A 20,650-nucleotide genomic window follows, 5' to 3' on the forward strand; every position below is an offset into this window, starting at 1 on the left:
ACTTTATTTAAAAATGAAAATTTATTTGAATATCAGAAATGAAAAAGGCCAAGAAAGATTTGGACTTCACAGAGAAATAAATAAAGAGCATTCAGAAGATGTTTATGCATTTTTGGAACGATTTCGGGGCTGTTTAAAATGTAAAGAGTATCTTTTAAAGATTCAATAATCTTTTTTTTTGGGGGGGGAGGAGCTATATGCTGCATCGTAATTTCCATTATTTTCGTGAAACTTCCAGGAGGATTGACTTTCATTCCTCTTCCACTACTTTACAGAGTTTATCAATCATGGTGGGTTTGCACTTGGAAAGTGCTTTTTTTCAAGAGATCAGAGGCAGAACAATCCATAGGTCAAAAGTTAGGAAACTTTGCAGAAATATTTGAACAGGTATATGTGCAATATTTGTATGTCTTTTTTTTTTTTTTTTTTTTTTTGAAGGAATGCAGTGGTTATTATCAAAACATGACTTGCTGCTTTGTGTGGATGATGTTTCCCTCTTTGAGAGTCATTCGGATAAAGAAATGGAATTTCCTTTGTAAAAATCAGATGTAAAACCCTCTCTTGATAATAAGTTAAATTGATTTTAACTTTAAAAAAATCTTCTTAGTTTTAATTTCCCATCATAAGAGAATCCTGCAACAATCACCGAAACTTTCTTTGCAACCAGGTTTTCACATGTCAATAATAAATAGACCTTTTTTTGTTGCAGTTTAGGTAAATCTATGCTTCATCAACGGTCACAATGCATCTACATCTCCCTGCTAAACAGTTTTCATCCAGGTTTCTACAAATTATTCTGCATTCACAGCCACAAAGCCTCGGCAAAATCTGATAAACATTATGCTTTTAATCTTTTATAAATTGTAAATCTTGGTTTATTATTTAATTTATTGTTGCTAGATAGGTATTTAATGACTATGCAAATGATTTCTGCATCATGGCATTTTTTTCTTGTTACCAACAATTTAACTTTAGAAACAGTATACATCTTCCCCCCCCCCATATCTATTTCCATGCAGAAGTAATAATTGACAGTTTTTTTCCTTTTCCATTAATAATGTTGCTTATTTTCCCCTTTGAAATTTTAATACCATGTATTTTACAATGTTTTTTAATTATGGAATAGATATACTTCTCTTTGGGAAGCACAAAAGCATAGCCTTCAATCTACAACTTGTTCACATGAGACATTTTGAAAGAAGAATAAATTTAAAAAATAGCAGACAATATTTCTCATTTCAAACAATAAACTGTTGTAAAAAATTTTTATTCCAAAACATCTGCTTTTTTAAAAATAAAATGAAATTTTCTTTAACACGATGAAAAGATTTTAACATGTTTTGTAACTTTTTCCGTGTAATTTATAATTTAACTAAAAAGAAGCTTTAGTTGTGCTTTAAATTAAATTGATTATATTAAACATAAAATCAATTACTTTCTGAGGTGAAGATCCTAACAGAGAGAAGCTCATGAAAAGTAAATGCAACTCAGCAGTTAATGAAAGCATAATGTTAAATATATAAAAATCTCATCAAAAATTAAACAAAGCAAATGTTTCTAACTATAATTAATAATTACAAAGTCTGGTGCCCTACTCCATGGCAAAGGGTTTTACACAAATATTTGTTTTCTTTCAGTATTACTTAATTACTATCCAAAGATCCAAATTTAAGAAATACAAAAACTTAGAATGTGGCAAAATTATTAATTCTAAATATATTACAAAACAATTACCTTTAAATTTAGCTTTTTAAGTAAATATACATAAAAACATATAAACAAAATATATTCACTTTGCAGTTACTTAAATTCTTATTAACAGATGACATGTTCATGACAATGAATTCAGTCATAGAAATGTGAATGTTTTGCATATATAGTTTTGACTTAAAAAGTGGAGCACTATTGACATCAAAGACTTATTTGCTACAAATTCATTTACATACACAAAGAATGAAAAATGCTAAAGTATGAATCAGTAATATCAACACTAATATTAAATGGGAAAAAAATTCCATTTATGTAGCTTTCCCTGATTTAAAATTTTTAGCATTAATTGAACAGCAACATAAAACTTAAAAACTTTTTCTTAACAACTTTTAAGGTCAGATATATCTCACAATAAATAATTTCAGATCCAGTTAATAAAATTAATACTTTGTGACTAAGAAAGTATTAAATTGATATTGATGTGCCATTTTTTAAAAATACATTATCCCTTTTTCCTCCACCCAAAAAACGACTTAAATCTGCCCCGAAATCATTATAATGGGGGGAGGGAGGAATCTATGATGGTCATTTTTATCAATAAAAAATCAGATTCTCATAGGCATTTAATAATATAACTATATAAAAGTTCTTAGCATTTGAAATTTTTCATCTACTTCATTTTATCAAAATTAAATGGAAACTAAATGTGAAAAATATATTTTTTATGCAGCAGCACAAAGCTCCCCCCCCCCATTTGTGGTGCTGGGTGTAAATGTCATTAAAAGTTTAACAACATGCACGTGGGAAAAAGGATACAAATTTCTATAAACAACACGAAGATGTGTAGATGTCTGTGGGTCTGTAACAAATGTCTGTATAGGTACAGCTGGTCTCTGTAAAAATAAAGAAAATGAATAAAGAAAGATTTTACGAAAAATTCAATAGATCAATCTGAACAATAAAAATATAAGAATTCAATTCACACTGTTATACTCACGCTATGAATCACCCCAAGTTCTGGGGCAGAAGGAAGCTTGCTGATGGACAGTAGAGGTGAATATGTATCATGAAGAACCTAAATGGTAAAAAGTTCCAACTTTTATTATCTCATACGAAATAAAATAATTAAATTTCAATGATTCAATGATTTTCCTAATTAAAAGCAAAATAAATTTGAAAAATTAACAAAATATGAAATCTTTCATGCATACATTGACAAAAGGATAAACTAAAAATGACACGTGAAATTTTACACACTTCAAAAAATTACATACAATTAGAATAATTCTAAGCCCATTACACCTTATTTTTACAGCACTACTGAAATTCTTGAAACAAAATCATTTTTAACTCATTAACTGCAGTTTTTGTCAAAATGCTGCCTACAGAGTCAAAATGATAACATTTCAACAGAATTTTAAAATCCATACAAAATCCTTACATCCTACTCACTTAGAGTGAAAAATACAGTAAAGGAGAGTGCTATGTGACAAAGGCATTATTATAGCACAGTATTCAAGTATTATGAATTCTTAACTGCATACTAACAACTCTTTTTTTTTTTAGCCTTTTTAGAACTGGACAGTAGTAATGTTGCATCACCGATTATCTCTGATGCATAAATTTCTTGTAAATAAACTCTTAACAGACAAAAATGCAAATTAGTTTCGATATAATTTTGGACTTGCACATCCTTACTCTTTGGGGGATGGGGAGAGCTGTTTGTACACTATTTGTAGTTTTGACATTTCATTTCGTGGCAATATTTGGAAAATCAGCAGTTACTACTTTTATTGAATAAATCCCACTAACTGCAGATGTATTCCAGAAGATCCAAACATGTTTGCTCAGTTCTTGCTCTATTTCAATGAGAGATTTTTTGGAAGCAATCTAGCACACATTTTCTACATAATCCCAGAAAGGAATAACTCAACTTTAATTCCAAAAGAGATTAATAGTTCAAATTCAGCAATGGCTTTAATTTGTTAACAAAATTTGCAAAACAGTTCAAATTCAACTTACTGCCATCACTCTTATTTTTAGTCAATGGTTTGACTAGATCAGACTTCTCACACTTTTATATCTGTTTTGGATATGCAGACTCCCTAAAATGATTCTCATTTTAAACAATTTTACAGTCCTCTGAAAAAGCTTTATCTCGCGTTACGCCTACGAAAAAGCCTGCTCTATTTTTTCAGAACTTTCAGATGTATTTTCCTTGAGCTTCACATAAAATTTAATCCCCCCCCCCAAAAAAAAAAAAAAAAAAACCCTGAAAAGGCATATGCCTATAGCAAAGAGTAGAAACCATTCTGAAGGTCAGAGATATTATCTAGTCTTCCACATACAAAGGAAAAGCTGCACTGCATTAGTTTTTGCACAATGCAAGCAACCTGATTACTTTTATTGCCATATACTGTGTCTCTGGAAACTCACAATTCTGCTGACATTACATTTTTATCCATTTTCCTAAATTATTAGAAACTAATTCACTTATATGAAATAACATTCCATACTTCATCAATTATTTGTTAACTGTTCATCACTACAAAATCATCCAGTTTTTTTTTTTTTTTTTTTTAAACAAGCAACATAATTTAATGATGAAGAAAGCACATGAACCACATCATGGAGCATATGGATCCTTACAAACAGAAACTGTTTCTTCTGTTTAAAAGCAGCAAGAATTTTCCTAATCAACGGTTTCCATGATGTGAAATTTAACATGATGTGTCATGACACCATTTTTGTATTAGTTGGGCAGATGTTGACTGCCATACCAAAGGGGCCAGGTTTGAATCACAGAGAAGGCATGAATGCAAAATTATCTCTTCATAAGAGTGGTGGCCCATCTACTAGTGCCTCCACAATAAAATAACCATCGCTTCCATCTTTAGCCATAGCCAATGCCTATAATGGCTAATGCTCACAGTTGGGAGAAAAAAAAAATTGGATAGATGAATGGCTTAAAAATTCTAATTACAGAACTTTTTTTTACATCTAAACTCAACTTTCAATAAAAACAACTTTTATAATTAAATTTCGAAGCGAAAAACTGAAATGTCTGATTGTTGAAGTGTAATATTTATAAGCTAAAGTAATTATGCTAAAGATAATAAAATGTTATTATAACAATTAATAAAACAAAATAAAAAAATTTATTTTTATCACATGCAATAATAAATTATGAAGTTTTTTTAAATGATAAAAAATATTTGTTAGAGCAATATAAATATTTAATCATAAACTTAGTTATTCCTTCTGAAATTCAACAATTAGAAGTTCTGAAGGCACAGGATTAACCTGCAAAATAGTAATTTATGTTCTAATCACATATGGGTTACTAGACTAAAAGAATAACAAAGGTTCTCTGTTTTCTCTTGTGTTTCTATAAGAACATATGCAGCCAGCCAGTTCTCAAGGACATAGCAGCAGCATGGAAAACATTTTTCAAAAATAAATTTTTATTAAATGTGTAGTGAATATCTGGGCATGCACATGGATGGTATTACAGAATCAAGGCAATAATACTAAACTTGAACCAAATTTTCTGTTCAGAATCTTTAAAATTTTCTTATAATAAAATATCAATATTTCAAATGAGAAAATACCACTTTTTTAATATTATTATTTGCTCTCAATACTGCAGGCTAACAAGATTAAATTATTACTACAAGTTCATTCTCTTTGGTTTAGAAACACATTTCACATAGAAAACTAACAGAATACTTCTGTTTGTTCAAAATATTAAAAGCAATAAATGAATATACATTGTCATATTTTATGCAATATAAAACAAATTTATACCTGCAACAAGGCAATAACGGAATAATGTTGATTAAATTCATGCTGCAACTGAGCTGCAACAATTGTATGAGGGTTACTTGCTGATGCTGTCTGCCCCACAACTCCAAAAGACAAATGGAAACGTTTTTCTGATGGCCTCCAATAAATAGTTACCTACAGGAATAATCAACATTATAGCAACAAGATACAACTCAAAAGTTTCACAGCATTAAGATGTTTTCCGAAACGTTTAAAACAGTTAAACCAATCAGTATTTAATTTTTTTAAATGATAAATTGTTTCAACAATAACAAAGTGACTACCAACTACGTGAAAATTTGTAATTGCATTCTTGTCTAGGGCACCAGTTATAGGATAACTCTTAATGCTTTTCCTGTCATTTTTATGCAGCTACTTTTGTATTAGTTGAATAAAAGTGGCTTCTGAGTGAAGACAAAAATCAAGGTTGGCTTACATGAACTGAAAATGAAGAAGAAATACAAGCATAAAACATTTTATTAACTTTAACTTTAATATTTATTCAATGTTCAAAGCAAAAATCAGATGCAATAAATATTTTTTGATATTAAGAAAATATCCATACAAAAGGTTCATTTCTCTTCACAGATTAGACAGAAATAATGCCTTTTCCAGTTTGGGTATGAATTTGACACAGCTTTGTTAAATGCTGTTTTTCATGATGGACTAGCTACCCTGTAAATAATACTGCAGCAAATCTAATTTTTTAAACTAACAATATTTTAAACAGCTTTAAAAACAAAATATGGTTAAATCAAACTGTTTTCTAAGACCAAAATCCTGAAACTTGCTATGGATGGCAAGATGCAAGAAATTTATATAAATCAACAACTAAGCATCCTGATTTAAAAAAATTAAAACTTTTTTTAAAACCAAATAATTACCAATAATTACACATAAATGACATCAAACTATGGTACTTAATCATCATCATCCACACCCCCAGTATCCACATATGGTAAAACCTTTGTTTTTGATGTATTGTCAAACATGCATGCATCAACAATTAACCCCTTCGCGCCAACTGTCACGTATACGTGCCAGCAACGAACACACTTATCTACCGGTCGACATGCAGGCGTGCCAGATCATTGTTGCGTTTTCTACCGAATGTCACGTATTTGTGCCAGTACCTTGGAACGTTTTTCAAACTATAATTTCTGCCACAAGATGGCACTGTATGTCCATATGGTTTCAGATACATGTACATTAGACCTTCTACTTGAAATGAGAGAAGCATGACTCACATACACGTGTTTTTGATTATATAAACAAACGGGGGAACTAAATGTTTCCGAATGGCGTGATTTATGACGTCTCTTTAAATCACACTTTATTCGCACGTGGTAGTTGTTTATTGTAAGTAGAAGTTTTATATGCACTAAAGCGTTGAGTATTTCGGTTTACAGTTCAGTTTTTAGAAAATAATTAGATCTTGTTAGACGTGAATTCTTTCTGTTTTTACCGTTTCAATGTCGAAGCGTCGAAAATGTTTAACAGAGCATGAAATAGCAGAAATGATGCAAAATATTTCAGATATTCATTATGAAATTCTGATATTGATTCTGAAAGATTAACTGAAAGACATTTTCCAAAACTTTCTTCAGAAGAGATTGATAAGAAAATGAGACGACGATGCTTCGTTTGTTCACATTCCCGGAAAAATCCTCCAAAACGGCAAATGAGTTATTACGAGTTCAAGGAATGTAACGTAGGACTGTGTGTAGATCCCTGTTTTAAAATTTTTCATACGAAAAGAGAATTTTAAGTAATATATTTAGTTTTCAGATGTATAATGTTAAAAGTCATAAAATGGTGAGTAATTAAAATAAAATGTGCAAAATATGCATTTAAACAAGAAATAAGGTAATTAAAGTATATATATATATAAATATTTATAAAGCATAAGCCGTTTAAATACTCTACGGAGCATTATTAAACAATGCGTTGATACTTCGGAAATTTCATGGATTTAGGCTTAGTAGCAAAAAAGCCCCCGGCCCTGGAGAGACACTCGCGGAAGACACTGCCGGCCTCCGCAATAAGCGCACGTTTTCGCTACCCGGCTCGAAGGGGTTAACTCACACATGTGTGCATACCATGTATTCATTTGAGAACACATGGATTTACATGCTTTAGATTTACGCTTCACTTTCCTGACTAGCATCCATTATTGTATAAATAAATGTAAGTAACATCCATACAGAATTTTGTTTTAGATAAAATTTTTAAATTTTTATAAAATGATCATTATTATTTATGATGGTACACGAAAGGTGAAAAAACAAGCTAAACAACTATTTTTCACCACTTAACAGTCTCTAATATGAGGGTGTGCATAATAGATGAGTACCCACACTTTTTATTCAAGAAATTTTAAGTCATACCGTGCTAGCTTTGTTGGGACCATAACCCAGAACCAATTTCTTGTACGTAAATGATTTTATATCCATAATTGTAGAAAACATATTATGTTGATCTATATGAAGAGAAATAAAAAGCATAAATATAGAAATCAATTGGGTATAATGACTAAATAGTTTAAAAGTTATGCTCAATATTTATGACTATTTTTTCAGTTTTCTCTTTTAGTGAAATATCATCAGTACTTACATATTAACCCATCAACCGGACAAACAGCACAATTCATCACCAATTATGGATAAGCCAGACGTAACAACACACCCATAACATCTGCACTTTCATTTGGTATAATCCTGACTGATTCTCTTGTTCATAAAAGCCACCTTTTGCTTTTATAAACAAGGATATAAATTAACTATTCTTGCTGTATTTTTTCCTTCCCCCTTGAAAAAAATTAATAAAATGAGGGACCAACCTTCTACAGATTAAGAAGCAGTAGATCAATTTCAACGTTATGGAATCCTACCATAAAAAAAATTGCAAATTAATGGACATGACATGGTCGACAAAACAGTTGACTATAATCAACGAATAATAAAACAATAATCAAATAACTACCTGTGGGAAATTTATACTTTTAGAGAACACAGCTTATAAACAGAGCTTTCGATAAAACTGAGGAGCCTAATAGAATAGTAGAAATTGACAAAAGCCTCTTTATGAAAACACAGAAGCAAAACGGGTTGAATACTAGTTGTTCATTAAATGAATAAATTCTGTTCCTTCAGAATTCTGATACTAGAACTAGCACAGCTTTTATAGGATCGCCGCCAAACTTCATAGTTCGATGGTAGCCAATTTTCATGGTCGATCTGATAATATGTAAGTATGATATTACCTTTAACAAGCAATGTCAAATAAAATAACCTTTACTTTAACATTAAAAAAAAAAAAAAAAAAAGATAACTTTAGATAATATACCTTTACCAACTTGGATGTATTCTTCCTGTAATTAAGTTATATTAAGTTCCATATTTGGCTCTGATACAAGCTGTTTTCCAGCTTAGCAATAACTCGTATGTCTTCTTGTGAGACTGCTTGTGATATATATTCCAACTGAAAAGGTAGATTGGCATGTCCAGGACAGTCAGAGATGCCTGCTCATCGGAGACCAAATGTGGGAGAAATCTGGCAATCTTGCCATTCTGGGGTAGTATTGGAGAAGCATGAAGACAAGCAATGGAAAGGCATGCCCTGTGCAGCGGGCATTATTCTGTTGCAATATAAGGAAGGGCAACACTATGGGGCATAAAATCTCATTGATGTACCACTGTGCTGTACGACTGTCATGGATGACAACCAAGGGGTCCAGCTATCAAATGAAATGGCACCACATACCATAATTCCTCACTGCTGGGCTGTGCAGTTAGTATTCTGGACTATTCTGGACATTACCAAACACATCTTTGCAGGTAACTGGGGCTCAATTTGAAGCAGGACACATCACTGAAAACAATAAACAATTCTACTCCAGTCCGTAAGATCTCAGGTCGAATGGAACAGCACTACAGCAAACATGACTGAAGCAATTTGCAACAGTGAGGGGCAGCTGGCATAATGGCCTCCATGTCTTCAGCCACTATTCATTACCTATCAAAGGTTACTGCAGTCACTGCACCTCGGTTACACAGAAGTTCATTGATAAGATGCATCAAGGGCTGCTGATCACCGAATTCGGTCTTCACATCTTATTGCCCCTATCTTAATGACACTCTGTACAGCCATGGTTCACCCATTCCTGCCAACATCCTCCAACTGTAGCATTGCTACAACCCAAAGGTCTAACGATTCTGTGATTTGACACCATGCTTCCTTGGCATCCTCTTTCAAATAGTCACATCTACTCATACTATTTACGAACCCATCTGCGAGGCACTCGTACAATTCACATGTGTCAAAGGAACCATATTCATATGGAAGTTATGCTTTAGCATCAGAATGTTCTGTTTTGTACACCATTCAGTTACTCTGTAGCAATGTCTGGAACTCTGACTAGCCAGTAATTTGCCATATTCAGACGCAAACTATGGGTTTACGATATACAGAATTTTGTTTAATTTGGATAACACCTTCTTGGTGTGCCCTTTTAATCTTACTGAGTGTACTTGTCTATGGCAAATTATGTATTATACTGAAAAACTTAGCGTAGCATTATGCTTTTTTATGCTTATCCATAGAAAGCATCTGCAGAATCTAAAATCTATTTTAATCCTTCTTACAAAAGTTGGTACCAGAAAAATAAGCAATTCTGATTGGACAAATTGTTCAGGTAATTCTCACAATATGTATTCAGATGGAAGCATTTATAATCAAATTTTAAAGCAATTTATTACCATATTTAAGGCAATTGGCAAATTCAAGCACTATTTTGTACAAATGTCCCATAGTATTCCAGTCCTGAAGCATGTCATCAACCATCTGTGCTACCTGTCTTGAAGTGCCTGCAGCAAAGTCATAAATATAATAGACTGGACGGCGAGGGCCTTGCTCTTTAGAAGACATGCTTGTCACTGGGCAGTTGCAAAACACAAACTAAAAACCAAATAAAATATTTTTTAACAATAAAAGCAAAGCCTTTCATCTAAACAAAGATAAACTGTTATAAATTAACAAAATTTCTAACATTTATGGAAATATACTCATGTATCTGTTTATATTTTTAGAGATACACTTCCACACATTTCAGAGATCCAAAATTATCTTATAAGCCTAAAAGTAATGGTTTCTCAAAAACTTGAATAAAACTGAATGAATTCATTTGCACATAACAGCATCATAAGACGTACAATTAAAACACAACGTACATGCAACATAAAGCTATATTACAAAACAAATAAAAGTGAAATAACATAATGATGGTAAATGTTTTGAAAAAAAAATAATAGTCCAGAAGTAAATTCAGATTTTTGACATTACAACATGTATTTGAAAGTAAGAACTCTCTTAAATATATGACTCCTCTTAATTGTTAGGATAAATTTTAAGAAATAAAAATGCATGTGAATGTTTGATAAGAGCATGGTTCTGATTAGAACTAAAGGCAAGGCTACCTAATTAAAATATTAATGATTAATTAGGAAATATTAATGATAAATTATTATTTATCTGATATCAGGTGTACAGTAATTAGCAAAGTGTACAGAGACCTAAACTGAAATGGCTTGATGTGGCTACTATAATTAAAGACAGTTATATAATTTATATATATGATAATTACTTGTGTTGTTTATTCATACTTAAACAGCATAATTATTATATATACCATGATAATTTAACTCCTTCATCTTATACTGCTGTTTCATTTATTAAAATACCTGATTATAAAACCTTATCAAATCTTAGGGAAAAATACAGTAAAAATGGGAGTTTCTTATTTTCAAGCAAATATAGTACAAAATATAATCTCCTTTAACTTATACACACATATCAATAATGCAATTTAATGCTCTTGTTGCGGTCAATTAGCATTTAGTGTAGTAAATTCCATTTCTCCACCAATATGCTTTTCAAGGCACAAAATCTTTAGGAGGAGAATTTCATAGCACTGATATCTTATGAATTTCCTATGAGATTCAAATCATATTTAGTTGTGATTATGTTTGTACAATGGCTGAAGTTTAAAAAAATTCATCAAATAGGTTAGTTCAACATGGATGGAACAATATGTATTATAAAGGAGAAGAGAGAAATATTGGGTAAAAAAATATTGGCTTCTCGGCATAAAAATCTTTATCATTAAATTGTTTCCATATGCCATAATACTCAGGGTCCAATGCTAGGTCTAGATTCAGCAAAATTCCCACGGAACTTTTATTCCCCCATGACCAAACAAATCAATTTTCCCACTCAAACATTATGAATTAATTATCAAATTATATAATGAGTAACTGAATACTTTTATGGATTTACTAAAAACACAATAAAATAATGAAGTCTATTATAAAAATTTATTGTACTCATTACTGCAAAGCAAATAAAAGAAACTTATATAAGAAATATTCATCTATATCATTCAAAAAATTCAGAACAATTTTTTAAAGAAATGTCAAGTTTTTGGAAAAATCTGTTCATTTCACAGAAGTTCTATGGCATGCATCCATTCATAATAAACAACTGCAATGTTTCAAAATAAAACTGAAAGACCAAGAATTCTACTGGATTAAAAAGAGAAGTTCAATTAATGTAGAATTCATTATAACATGTCGTACAATGTTAAAATTTCTAAATTGCTTTCATTCATTTTTGAAGGGCAATTACAATTCCAAAGAGAGATGGCATAGTAGTTATGTGCAACGAGAAGAATGAACAACAGCTTATGGCAAGGAGTAAAACAAAGCTATTAGTTTATAAAAATTATTTTAAACATCAGCTAAATAAAATACTCTGGACAAGGAATACAAAGATTACAATAATTTTTTCTTTGCATGTTTTAAAATATGTAATTTAACTTCACTGGCTTGTTAAGAATAAGTTCCAGATTTTGCTTTCCATTTTGAAGAAAATTTTACATGTTAATTCTTCATTTCTAACTTTCAAGATTTTTCTGGTATGCTGGGCATTTTTCAGCTGTCTATCAGTTGAATTTCTATTTTGATTATATAGATATAGGGAAATACCGAATGCATGAAACAAGGTTTTTTCTTCTACTGCCTTGTATCAACTTCATAACAACAATTTCAAAGTTCTAAATGTATGACATCATGCCATTACTTATATTATAGAAATAGATAGTTAAAACTGGATACTATAGTTGCATGTATGATAATTATTTTTTAATTCTATAAATAAAATTTTAAAAGGTATATTTAGAAATATTTCATACGTCTAAATAGCTTGAAGGAAGAGAGAAAACTTCGGATTCAGTTTTAAAGAATAGCTCATTTGTCTTGATGTTCAAAGGCAGCAGCTTACGACCATACATAAGTATATACAGTGGAGGCCAAAATTGTGGACACTTTTGGAAATTTTTATGTTTTTGAACTTTGTATGCTTATAGAAAACATTATGTTTCACAAAATGCAAACTTGTATATATCATTTTAAAGAGAATTTATTACTGAATTCAATACAAAGCACAAAATTCAATTATTTGCAATAAAAAAAAAGTTACACGATAATAGCTATCGATATACATTAGATAGTGATGATTGCAGTGAGTTATCAGTACTTAGTAGGGTACCCTTTATTTTTGATTACAGCTTCACATCGACATTTCATTGAGCTGACAAGAGTTTTAAGCTCTTCTTTCGTTATTACATGAGCCAGGAACCAATTATAGCCTCAATTAGTTACCTTTTATTTGATGGGCGCTTCATTCGGACAAGAGTTTTCAAACAGTGCCACAAAGTTTCGATAGGATTGAGGTCAGGACTGTTTCCTGGCCATGACATCAAATAGGTTAGTTAATTTTTAATGCTTTTTGTTGTTGTTTTCGATATTTTGGGCGTGTGGCAAGGAGCAGAATCCTGAAAAATAAACGAAGCATTGTTGGGAAAGAGATCTCTGATGGAAGGTAGAAGTTTTGGTTCTAGAATAGTGTCAATATATTTTCTGGCATTCAGTGTCCCATCGATGACATGAAGGCGACCAATACAATCTGCTGACATGCATGACCAAATCATAACACTAACTGGGTTCTTCACAGTTGCTTGAATGCAGTCAGGATGTAGCTCTTCTCCTATTCTACTTCTTACATATTTTTGCCCATCACTACCGAATAACGATATCTTAGTTTCATCACTCCATATAACTTGTGACCACTGATCATCTGTCCAATTAATGTGTTCCTTTGCCCAGAGTAGTCTTTTCCCTCGTAGCTGAAAATTAAGATAAGGCTTTTTTTGTGGAATTCTACCTCTCAGTCCAACATCTGTTAATCTTCTCCTGATTGTTCTTGAACTGACAGAAACAACCAGCATCATTCAGATCACTTCTGATGGCCGCTGATGACATTTTTCTATCTTAGAGAAATAGCCTTTTTATTCTTCTGTCATCAATAGATGTGGTGCACCTTTTTTGGCATTTTCCTTCTTTGTTTTTTATTGAATTTGTCTCCTGATATCATAAACAAAACTTTCGGACTCCAGATGTAGTCACTGAACCACCCAACTGTCTTGGAATTTCAGCATAGGAAAGACCACTTTCTCGTAACACAATAATATTACATCTCTTTCTAGGTGTCCAATCTACTCTTTTATTTGATGTCATTGCTTCTTGACTAAATATTAAAAAGTTTTACAAAAATTCCTACTTGTAATTGCAGTGTATAAGAAACAGGTCCTCCTTCTACAGAACAAAGCAAAATAATGAATTGTTTCAAGTGTAAACATGATGTCAGCTTCTACTGGCAGTTACTAACATTTGATTGGTTCTCAGAACAAGAACAGTGATTGGCCAGAAAAGCTAGACATTACAAACCACTTCATAACTGTGTTTTTTATTTATATTAAAGTACATATAACTTTTATTGTATTGCAAATAATTGAATTTTGTGTTTTGTATTGAATTCAGTAATAAATTCTCTTTAAAATGATATATACAAGTTTCAAAAAGACTACCTAGCTATCTTACAGATTTTGCTCTCCCTCTCTCTTTTTTTCAATGTAACTTGTTTAAGCTGTTTCACTTTTTTTTGGAGGGGGGGGGGGCTAAGTCTACTTCTCCAAATATATTTTGCTGTGATGCTATCTCAACCATTCAATCATCACTTTGTGATGATGGTCTCTTTTAGCATAATAAATGATTCTTCTATTATTCATTGCAAGTAAGGTGCCAGAATATACAACAAATTTAAAAAACTGCTTTTTTAGGTCATATACTATTGCCTTTCTAAAACCATACTCCTTACATAATTTTGAAATGGATACGCCTCTACTCATTTTTTTTGGGGGGGGGGATATGTGTTTCACATTTTGCTTGAGCGATATCAAAACATGCTTTCACTTTGCAGATTATGTTGCTACTCCAGAATTAGACACTTTTCAACATAATTAAAAATTAAATTTTAATTTTCATAAAATAGCTGTAATAATAGCTGGATCAAATTAGATAAATAAGGAAAAGCACGATTTACTATGTTAAACAGAATTTAAATTATTGGAAATTTAAGCCTTTCTCCTTCCTTCCCTACTATACCCCCAAAAGAACACCACTATCAGTAGCATCCTACTTAAAAAAAATATGTTATGATACATCACTTATTGTTCAGGTTAGACAGAAAAATGCTACTACAAGGGCTAAAAGTGTGATCGTGGCCAATCTCAATCAATGTACTGTCACCAACCAGGGTGTGATTCCATAGCCAGTAAGTGTTTGAAAATTACATGCAGGAATCTTAGTCTGAAGAAAAAATCATTTTTGCAGTGCACTCACTTTTTATTGAGCATTATATTCTCCATTTTGAGACTCCGTAAAGGCATTTCCCCCTCTAGTGATCCTGAGTTCTGGATTTTGGATATTATACAGTACAAATAATTTTATTTTTTACATGTAACTTCTTCCAAGCTACCATGAAATTAAAATTTAATCAGAAGACTTCACAACATCTCCTGCAAACTAAAGGATGACTATTCTGAGTTTTATCTATATAAAAATATAAACCTACCCCCAAAAATTATAAATTGAAAATAAAAAAATTACCTCAACCAGCCATGTTCGAGATCCTTTGCCCTGCAAACGTATTGTACAACTTAACAGAGCTGAATGTAATGCAGCAAATGTTTCTATATCACTTCCTTCACGAGTAGGCATTCTGAAAACACAGAAACAGTTGTATGAAAGCTAGACAGAGATATTTAAAAAACATATATTCTTTAACATCAATAATGCACAGAAATTACTTACTGAACAATTTTAACCTGATAATTTGACCCATATGCTTCAATTTGAATACCATTGTGGCAAATATCCTTCTTGTTCAACTGAAAAATGTAAAAAAAAACAGATTTGAGAAAGAGAACATTACTTCCAGAATTTTAAAAATAGTTTCACATTTAGAAATGCTGCAAACCTCACAAATGCATCAAAATACATGAAAACACTGAAACAGATACTGAAAAACATTAACTTAAATGGATTTAAATTACTATACCTCTCTACATAATGTAGAAAATGGAATACGCTCATCACACATCGAAACAATATGGGCTAATTCTGAGATGAAAAAGCCAGTATATTTCACTTTCTTTATGCCTGTATCACTTTGAACTGTAACCATCTATGGAGAATATCAAATTGGCATATATAAAATGCCATTATACACACTAATATCTATAAAATATTATTTACCAGCAATCTATTAAAATCAATAATTATGAACAGAAATTACCTTTCTTTTCTTGCTACCACCTTGCTGTTCATCTGCAAAAAAGAAAGGTCAAAATAAATTTCTGTATATTTATAAATCATTTACATTAATAAAACAAAATACTAGTCTTAAGTGACATAATAAAAAACCACATTTAAGCCTTAGTAAGTTAGGAGCATTCGCAGCAGCTGAAATTGAAATATTGTGAAAGTTCTTCACTTACTAATATTTAAATACGATTTTCAGCATGTCAAGCTAGAATATTTTATTTTATTTTAACGCCATTTTAACCACGCACACCTTTTGATTCTTCAACACATTTAGATAATCTCAAAAATGTATGCAAACAGCAGTATTAACAAAATTACTTTATTACTGTTCAAATTTTTTTATGAATATATAAAAGAAAGTATAAAATGATGTGATTTTCTCTCACCTGCAGCCAGTTTGGCAATCACAAAAACATAAACACATATGAATAAAAAATAAAAGCCAAAATAGAAAATTTTTAAACATAAAGTAAAATAAAATGGACTATAATGGATTTACAATCAGCATGTGAATGTTGAAGTAAATACCATACCTCATGCAGAAACAAACCAATAAAATTCAAATTTTCTTCTTTAAAAAATCAAAAAGAAGCAATGAAATCATACGTTTCATTAGAGGACAGCATATAAACAACACCATTAACTGTGTTTCAAAACTCACAGTTTAATGCCAAAAAGGGTGGAACGAATGAACTGACAATTGCATTCCTAAATTATACCAGCTATACTACACATGCACACCACACACATGAAGACACATATGTAAGTTAAAAAATATGTGAATCAAAATTATAATTTAAACTAATGGTAAAACATTAATTCTCCCTCTCTATTCTTAACATCGCAATAACTTCTCTGGATTGCGTTATTTCTAGATCATTCTATGGCCATAGCGCAGCACTGATGACGTAATAATTGGCAACTGAAACTACTTTGTAAACCAAACTTTTCTCTTCGCATGCTTCCATCTTTCATAACTATGCACTCCAGCTTCTGTCTGTGCTGTGCTTGGACGCAATTTCGCTATGCTGCTTCCTATTAAAGTATAAAATGATGTGAATTTCTCTCACCTGCAGCCAGTTTGGCAATCACAAAAACATAAGCACATATAAATAAAAAATAATATCAAAAATGTAAATGTTCTTGAACAGGCACGACTAGGGTGCCAAGTGATCTGTGGACACATAATGTCAATTGGAAATAAAAATGGAATTAAAATCGCCTCAACTGCCTAGCTTTATTTACGAAGTCAACACATTAGCTTACGACACAATCAGAATAGGTCCTCTTCAATAGGATAACTACGCATCAACAGTGCTTGGTCTTTTTCTTTGCTTTTATTATATTAATTTTTGGTAGCAGAGCGTGGTTTTGATCCATGGACCTCTGGGTTATGGGCCCAGCACGATATGTAAAAGATTAAATTAGCAGCATAAATTAATTTCCTTTCTCTATTCTAAAAAAAGTAACCTCTCTCTGCACTGCATCATTTCGAGACTATTCTGTCATATGATTCTTACGTAATAATGATGATGTAAATGGAACTAAAACTCAACCAGTCAATAGTAATTTCACAGCAATATTAACTGTCCAATCAGAATGCTTTGAGAACCAAAACTAACTCAGTTTGACTTCAGATTTCATCCTGAACATTACGCACTTGCTTTCCATGCTTTGGTCTAGTTACACTGCTGTCTGTCTGCTCTGCTTTCTTGCTACAAAATTATCAAAAATGTAAGCCTTTTGAAACAGGCACATTTAATGTGCCGACTTGTGTGTAGCCGCAACAAGTTGTCAAAAATAAAACTGAAGATTTAATCTGTCTTTGCCTCCAATTTCCTTGGTCATTGCTTCTGAGTTTGAATATATTATATATATATATATATATATATATATATATATATATAATATATTCAAACTCTCTCTCTCTATATATATATATATATATATTTCAAAAGAAAAACAAGAAGAAAACTTTAAAATTAATTAATTTTAAAACTTATCTAAAATGGACTAAGGAAAATCCCACACTACTGCTACAAAGAATAAAATTCAACAGAGCATATATAAATGAAAATTATCTCCTATGAAATGTGAAGTGAAATTAAGAAAACAAATGTGTACTATTGTGGAAATTATTAATTGGAATTTGTAAATAATTAAACCAGAATTGCAAAATAAAATGCAAAAATAAAGAATTATTGCTGATTCTATAGAAAGATCCCAACTGATCAAAGGGAATTAGCACCTCTCCATACAACCATCAGCAATTCATGAAAAGCAAATTTGTGCCACATTCATAATCAAATCATTCATGTTGTGTCATCAAACTGCAGTTTTATTACATATATATATATACATACACACACATATTATGATTTTTTCTTTTTATTTTAAATAAATCGGTGTAGCTGCCTAAAATAGTAATTATAAAAAAAGGAAAAATATGTAATGATTTTAATGAGTGCAGCTAATGTAATTTCATTACAATATTTAATATTCCTAATTAGACATCTTGTGATTTAAATGAATTTTTATTTAAATCAATCAGTAAAAAAAGTAGTCATAGAAACCATGTTCATAGCATTTAAATCGCATGGCTTGTCAATCAATAATAGATAGAATAAATTTGAAAATTAAATACCTTACGCTCTTCTGAATGGGCCACTCGATAGCACATAGAACGTAAAAGTATTTTATTTTAGGCAGTGTCAACACACTGCTTTTCAATAAGCTAAATAAGATAAAGGTAACTATTTTTTTTAGGGTCTTCATTTCACTCATTTCTATAAGTGACATCACAAAACTCAACCTTGCGTTTTATAATACAACACCCACATGCACATATAATAGCACTGCTCAGTGCTACCGGATAGCTCAGTTTGCTCAGGCTGAGTTGCTTTAACTTCACTCACATTATCAGAGCTGCAATCACAGCAAACTAGTCACTTATATATTCATAAATGTTTATAATCTTATGCTTTTGCATCTGTATAATTTTTAATTTAAAAAATTCAATATGACATCTAAAAGGAAGAATGAAAATGATAAAGCACCAAAAAACATATAGTTTTGGCATTATCTCAGAAAACTGAAATTTTAAATAAACTGAAAAATGTTGTAAGCGTTTCATTGCTTGCAAAGGAACTAGCTATAATTGAATCAAGTGTAAAAACAAAACGGGAGAATGAAGAGAAAATTCAGTCTAGTATCAAAGCTTCAGGTGGATACTTCAGCAAAGGTTGCTTTGGTCAAGTTTCAAGAATATCTCAATTGGTAAAGCTGGAGAAAATGTTAAGAGCTTGGATTGAGAATCAAGTAAACAAAAAAGACTCTGTTTTGGATGGTGCTGGTACTCGAAACAAAGTTTTAGGTTTGTCTTCTTTTGTTTTAAATATAAGATGGCCAATCTTCAAGAAAATTGACTTTCAAGCAAGCAGAGATAAGCCTGAGAACTTTAAGTATAATGTGCACAAAAGCCTCAGAGAGAAGCTGGCTCTGTAGATTAAAATTAAAAAAAAAAAAAAAAAAAAAATGCAGACATCAAAACCTCAATTGTTGAAGATAATGGTTATGCTCCACATCAAATTTTTAATGCAGATGAGACAGGCCTATTTTATAAGTAAATGGGATAAAAAAACCTACATTACAAAAGCACAAAAGGTTGCCCCAGGTTTTAAAGCTTTTAAGGATAGTCTTTTTTTTGGGGGGGTGGGTGGAAGTGCATCAGGCAACTTCAAGTGCAAGTTTCATCAAGCTTAACTCTGCTCATTTACCATTTTAAAACTCCTTACACATTGCAGAGAAAAAAATTTTAGCAATTGACAGCTCTGCCGAAACAAAATAGAAAAGCTTGGAAACAAAAGTACTCTTTAATTGACTGGTTTGAAAATTCATTCATTAAAGAAATCAGACAGCACTTAAAAAAGCTAAAGCTGAGCTTTAAAATTCTCCTGATTCTCAATAATGCTCCAGAACATGGTGCTGACGCCCTCGCAACATTGCATCCAAATGAAGAGGTTTTTTTTTCTACCACTTCAAGCACCACTTCCTTAATCCAACCAATGGATCAAGAAATTATAAAAATATTCAAAGCCTATTATGTCAGGCATGCTCAAATCTCTGCCAATAAAGCACTAGATAAAGAAAAAGATGATACATTAACAGCATTTGGGCATAATTCAACATAAGACACTGCATAGAAATGATTAAACTCACATGGGAACAAATGAATTCATCAACAATGAATGCTCGGCATCAGCTCTGGCCAGAAGTCGTCAACAATAAAGAAAATTTCCATCAATTGAAAATAAAACCACAAAAGATGTACAAATTGC

At 31.3% G+C, this 20,650-nt stretch overlaps 1 protein-coding gene across 2 annotated transcripts in view; it reads right to left on the reverse strand.

Annotated features, from left to right (window-relative positions):
* MED14 (mediator complex subunit 14) overlaps positions 1–20,650 on the reverse strand; it is a 128,829-nt gene that overhangs the window by 25,949 nt on the left and 82,230 nt on the right. For both annotated transcript variants that reach the window (XM_085816602.1, XM_085816603.1), the window contains 9 exons: positions 16,285–16,316; positions 16,048–16,173; positions 15,801–15,877; positions 15,597–15,708; positions 10,293–10,491; positions 7,923–8,014; positions 5,518–5,670; positions 2,708–2,785; positions 2,527–2,603 (listed from right to left, as the gene is read on the reverse strand). In XM_085816602.1, coding sequence (XP_085672728.1) covers positions 2,527–2,603; positions 2,708–2,785; positions 5,518–5,670; positions 7,923–8,014; positions 10,293–10,491; positions 15,597–15,708; positions 15,801–15,877; positions 16,048–16,173; positions 16,285–16,316 — 946 coding nt within the window. The remainder of the gene's footprint in view (positions 1–2,526; positions 2,604–2,707; positions 2,786–5,517; positions 5,671–7,922; positions 8,015–10,292; positions 10,492–15,596; positions 15,709–15,800; positions 15,878–16,047; positions 16,174–16,284; positions 16,317–20,650) is intronic.

Source organism: Stegodyphus dumicola, chromosome 5 (genome assembly GCF_044657685.1).
Source record: "Stegodyphus dumicola isolate Sdum_Otavi_A_Nest chromosome 5, ASM4465768v1".
Taxonomy (NCBI): Eukaryota; Metazoa; Arthropoda; class Arachnida; order Araneae; family Eresidae; genus Stegodyphus; species Stegodyphus dumicola.